Source organism: Chelonoidis abingdonii, chromosome 7, assembly GCF_003597395.2.
Source record: "Chelonoidis abingdonii isolate Lonesome George chromosome 7, CheloAbing_2.0, whole genome shotgun sequence".
In the NCBI taxonomy this organism is placed as follows: domain Eukaryota; kingdom Metazoa; phylum Chordata; order Testudines; family Testudinidae; genus Chelonoidis; species Chelonoidis abingdonii.
Genome location: NC_133775.1, coordinates 20,893,786 through 20,899,318, shown reverse-complemented (window position 1 = coordinate 20,899,318; position 5,533 = coordinate 20,893,786). Strand labels below are relative to the sequence as shown.

The 5,533-nt window shown below is 44.0% G+C and overlaps 1 protein-coding gene across 2 annotated transcripts; it reads left to right on the top strand.

The window, feature by feature from the left end:
• Nucleotides 1–1,373: 1,373 nt before the first annotated feature.
• DIRAS3 (DIRAS family GTPase 3) lies at nt 1,374–5,222 on the top strand. Of its 2 annotated transcripts, none has more exons than XM_032771947.2 (2): nt 1,374–1,440; nt 3,872–5,222. In XM_032771947.2, exon 2 carries the CDS (start codon nt 3,962–3,964, stop codon nt 4,556–4,558), a length of 597 nt encoding a protein of 198 aa, XP_032627838.1. In that variant the 5' UTR covers nt 1,374–1,440; nt 3,872–3,961; the 3' UTR covers nt 4,559–5,222. The 2 variants fall into 2 exon arrangements, with proteins under 2 accessions (XP_032627838.1, XP_032627837.1); XM_032771946.2 differs by lacking the exon at nt 1,374–1,440 and adding an exon at nt 3,375–3,675.
• The last annotated feature ends 311 nt before the right edge of the window (nt 5,223–5,533 follow it).

Sequence of the window (5,533 nt, the reverse complement as noted above, 5' to 3'; positions counted from 1 at the left end):
GAAAAGACTATATTGAATTGGAATAGTTCTATGGAAACAACTTCCCTTCAGTGGGGACAATACAATAGCTGCTAATACAGAAATCCTATTTTTAGCTAAAGCAAATGTACACCAGCCCTATACAATACATGCTCAGAGATTTTAGCAAATAGCCAAGAAGACATGCAATTAATTTGTCTGCTTTTAAAATACAAATAAATAACCATAGGTCAGGATGTAAGCAGGAAGCACACTGCACAACTAAATATAGGAAAATCTTCTCTGACTGTTGTTTTTTAGTATAAAGAAGTGCTCGGAAAAGCCTTTTTATAATGAAGATCAGCACAGCTGCATGTGATGGATTGGGAAACTGGTCCTGCCTTGATAATAGAAGGTTAAATTGCCCTGTCTCAGGCAATGAGGTTGGGACTATAAGGAGACAGAACACCTGAGCTCCTCTAATAAGGCAACATAGCTTCCTTGAACTGCTGATCTACTAGAGAGAGTCTTGGACTGTTTGTTCTGAACAAGATGTCTGTGCAGAATGTCAGGAAGTTTCTGGCTGAACATTGTGATGCTCTGAAAGGAGGAGAGCATCTCCAATCTTAACAGCAGGTGATTTCAGTTCAGTTCAGTGAGGGGCTGGTCCCTCTAATAGAAGCACTCACATGTAGCAGTGTAGTATTTGTACCTACAATTCCAGTGTTGGCTTCATTTTTTAAAATGATTTTTTTACTTAGGAGTACACTGATTTTTCACCCACAGGATGGTAAAAGGTGTGAAAAGAATTTGGAAAAGATCTAGCCACCACTGGGATAAGTACTTGGGTGCAAATAAGAAATGAATAACAATATTGGTTTGGGGTCTGGCTGAGAAACACTTTGCTAGAATCAAGTCAGGTGTTTTGACATTAAAGACAAGAGTCTACCTCAGAGGAAAGCCGTTCTGGAACTACTACTTCTAGCACTAAGCACTGTGCTTGGCTTTGGAAGAGTGCTCTGATAAAGCTAGGCTGGTTTTCCCCAGACAGAATGATAATCCTCCAGTGGAAGACTTGGCTCCTTTAACTATTATTATTCCACTCCAGCTGCATGAATGGGATGTTCCACTCCTGGAAAAACTGAATGAAATACAGGGTGACTGCAAGCAGGGGTGAGTCTGTGCGGCTCCATCACCTTGGAAATACAACTAGGCAGGTGTGCCAGAGCGACCCACCTGCCAAGGCGGAGCAGGGCTGCCAGCAAGGACAGATTTGGAGGCTGGCTTTAGGGCTGCTGCACAGGGGGAGCCACGCCTGCCCTCTCTCTCTGTGCAGTGGTGCTTCCCAGCCTCTGCTCTCCATCAGGCACAAGTACAACAGTGGAATTTGTATTTCCATTGAGTTGCCAGCTCCACACCAGGCTGCCTGTGGGTGTGGGCTGCCCTGCGCTAGCCAGCTTTTTGGAAGAGCACGAGAATGAGGTAAAGATTCATATACATATTTATTCTGTACTGAAGCTTGGATGAGGAAGGGGGGCTGCTTTCACTGGCTGTTGCTAAAGCCCTGTGCTGTCTTCAGCTGTGCTGCAATAATCTTATTACTCATCAAAAAACCAGCAGTGGTGCTGTTGCTTGCTCCCTCCTGGCTTTGGGAGAGCCTGGGGCTACCACTTTCTCCTGCATATGAAGCTTGATTGCTGAACAGCACCAATGTGACTTGCCTAGGAGGAAGCTGCTTGTCTGGAGCTGGGAGCACTTGTGTCTGCTTTCCAGTTGGGGAGCGGAAGAGGTGAGAGTTGTGCATGTTTGGGGCTCGACTGTGGCAGATAAGTGTGTGAAAGATGGAGCTGGCTAGGTCTTGCTGATATTTGCAAGGCTGCCCAGAGAATTCAGGGGGCCTGGGGCAAAGCAATTTTGGGGGCCCCTTCCATAAAAACAAGTTGCAATGCTATAGAATACTATATTCTCGTGGGAGCCCCTGTGGGGCCCGGGGCCTGGGGCAAATTGCCTCACTTCCCTCCCCTCTCCCCCTCAGGCAGCCCTGGATATTTGCTGCTACACCCCAAATGTATTACCAAAATAGCTACTTTCCTACCACCAAAACACCCAGACCAGGACACATCCTGGTGCAACTGCTCTGCAAAACCCACCTGGATGCTGTCAATTTTGGGCCCCAATCCCCCAAAATCTACCATGTAAGTAGAGAACATATCACTGCTTCTTCTGTACCTTTAACAAATCCAGACTTTGATGCAAAAACTTGGATCCAGGGATCCTGCCAACTTTTGGCTACAAACCCAGAAATTGTATCATCAAAACAGAGAGCGGGTGTAGCTCTTACTATTCCTCTCAAGATATCCTCCTTCAAGAAAACTGCAATTCTCTAATTTGGCACCAGTGTCTTTGTGAATCTGGATAATTTTTGCTGCATACTCCCCAGTCCTTCTACTTACACTTACTATATATGTGCACCTTCCCCTACATCACCAGCATAAACTGGATCCTTACCTATCTATCCTAGTGCAACAACATTGTCAAAATGGTGGTGGAGATGCACATTTCACAACTGTGTAAACATATCATTGAAACAACAACAAAATTAGGTCTATGTATTCTAAATAAATAGAGTGCTGGAAACATTCTCAAATCTGTGATGTCCCATAAATGATCAGCCATGCAAGCTGCATCTCCACCCAGCCCCACCCCCTGACTAAATAGGGCATTATTTATCAGCAACCAAATCAAAGCACTAGAGCCTAAACTGGAAAATATCAAGGCTTGGTGGCTTGACTGGGTACTGGGTGGGGGTGAAGGCTGTATTTTTTCCTTTTAATATCACAATTCTCCTCTGTAGCTTTAAATGATTCCATCAGAATAAAACACACAGAGAAGTTCTGCTGATATACTTGACCAGTGGAATTTTCATGGTCGGGGGCAAAAATTGGCCAGATCTAACAGGAACGAAGTGCCAGCTCTGGGTAGCTGTCCCACTGTTGCTCTGTGGTGTATCTGGACTTTCTGGTGTAAGAAGTACCTCTATCCTCGTTCTTTATTTATGCAGTAGAATTTGAAGGTAGGAGCCAAAATGTGGCTGGATCTAGCAGAGTCCAGGTACTGGATCTGGGCTTTGGGAGTCTGTTGTTCCAGGATGTGTGGGGGTTCAGGCTTTCTGGGGCAGATTTTTTTTTTTATTTTGATGGTCCAATTGAGGGGGGCTTGGATGCAAAAATCAGCAGGATCCAGGAAGATCCACTTTACCCCTTTTTTCTGAAGGGTCTGATGATGCAGCCACTCCTAGTTACAGATGACCCAAGTGCGTGATTCTCATGCCTGCATGCCTCACTGATTGTACCAGCAGCTGAAATATTGCATTAGCTTAGATCCATCATTAGAGGTGATACAACTTTAGTGATGGCCAGGTTGTGCTGCCTGTTGCTCTGCGAGAGAGCCAGCGTGGGAGAGTGCACAAAAACTAGAGAGAAAAACACACACACACACTCCGGATTAGCATCGGACAAAAGGAGGGAAGTGAGGGAGCCTGTCGCTGGGATTGGTGTAGGCAGCAGGAGCAGAGCCTCTGCACCAGCTGCAGGGTAGCTAAGTGCTGCAGGGCTCTGTTGCTTGGGCACAGAACTTTAATGAGAGAAACTGCCTGATCTTAGCTCTGATGGGTGATTTTTATCTCGTTTCTCCGGATATTGGAGCTGGTGGCCACAGGTGAATTACAGTGTTCACTTTCAGTATGATGCTGTGTATGGGAAGTGTGCCATGGGGATTTGGTCTGGCTTTGTAATACAGAAGAGAGATGAAGGATAGGAGGAAGGGCTCTATTTATCGGCACAGCAAAACCTTTTGTGTACTGTGAATGATGAGGTGTTTGGTTTTTTTTTCCTTTTCTTTTTCCTCTCTGCAGGCCGTCTCTGCATAAGGGCATGTAAACTCAAGAAACCTGGGCATTTGCAATTCAGATCTTCCTCACTTCTTGGGTCACATCAGAACAAACATGCCAGAACAAAGCAATGATTACAGGGTGGTTGTGTTTGGAGCTGCAGGGGTTGGTAAAAGCTCCTTGGTCCTTCGCTTTGTAAGGGGAACTTTCAGGGAAACCTACATCCCTACCATTGAGGACACTTACAGACAGGTGATCAGCTGTGATAAGAACATCTGCACCCTTCAGATTACAGATACCACTGGCAGCCATCAGTTCCCTGCTATGCAGAGGTTGTCTATCTCCAAAGGTCATGCTTTCATCTTGGTGTACTCGGTGACAAGCAGGCAGTCCATGGAAGAACTTCAGTCAATCTATGATCAGATTTGTCAGATCAAAGGGGATATCCAAAAGATTCCAATAATGTTAGTTGGTAACAAGAGTGATGAGACCCAGAGGGAACTGGATGCCAGTGACGGGGAAGCCTTAGCCAGCAAGTGGAAGTGTTCCTTCATGGAGACATCAGCTAAAATGAACTACAATGTACAGGAGCTCTTCCAAGAACTCTTGAATCTGGAGAAGAGAAGAACTGTCAGTCTCCAGGTGGATGGGAAGAAATCCAAGCAGCAGAAAAAGAAGGATAAACTGAAAGGCAAGTGTTCTGTAATGTGAGTATACCTTGGATGGCTGGAGCCGCATCACTGCATGACGTAATAAGAGCATGGACTTCCTCTCAGAATATTCTCATGTAAAGTGGAAACAGTCTGCTCATAGGCATTCGCTAGAAATCCAAGAAGAATAAATAGGTTTTGAAGCCTATAGTTTCTCTCTGATAACTCAGTTGGGTCATTTTAATCATTGACTTGGAAGACACCGACTTTTTTTTTTTAATGTGTCTTTTTAAGCAAATGGAATGTCCAGCATTAGCCATGACACAGTAGTCCAGGTTTTGAACAAAAAAGTTTACAAACAAGATCAAAATACCAGAATGTATTAATAGAGGCAGAAATCATCTTTGTTATCCCTGAGTATATATTGGTTTTTAAATATTCTCAGATTATGTATTAGCCTAAAACAAAAATCCTGTTTTGCCTACAATGTGTATATACTTCAAGGAAAAACGTTTTCAGAAATGTAGTGACCGCAGCAAATCTTTCACAAAGTTAGGGTGTCTTATTACGAAGGAACAAACACATGATTTTTCAGATATGTAGGTATTTGGGGAGAGACTGACTGACTGGCTTACCAAAGACATGCTTGTTGTTTCATAATAAAAATTAAATTTGTGTATTGTTATGCAGCTACTGATATTTTACAGCTATGTTACTTATTAAAGTTATTCCTGCATGTAATTAGTTTGTTTGCTGGGCTTTTTTCTTGCCAACAATACTCGTTTCCATTGCACCCCGTAACTTGGTTAATTCCCTATGTCTTTCTTGCCGTATTGTACCTAGGGGCCCAATCCTGTAAAGTGAGAAGCATCCTCAGTATCTTGGCTTCAGCTGGAGAGGAGAGAGCTCATAACCCCAGGAGATCAGGCACTTATGTAGCATAGTTACTAACAGAAATTGTCTGTTAACTTGCCTCTTATTGCATAGCTGAGCACCAACAACTGAAGTAATGCTCTGCCCATTGTATATAGCATTC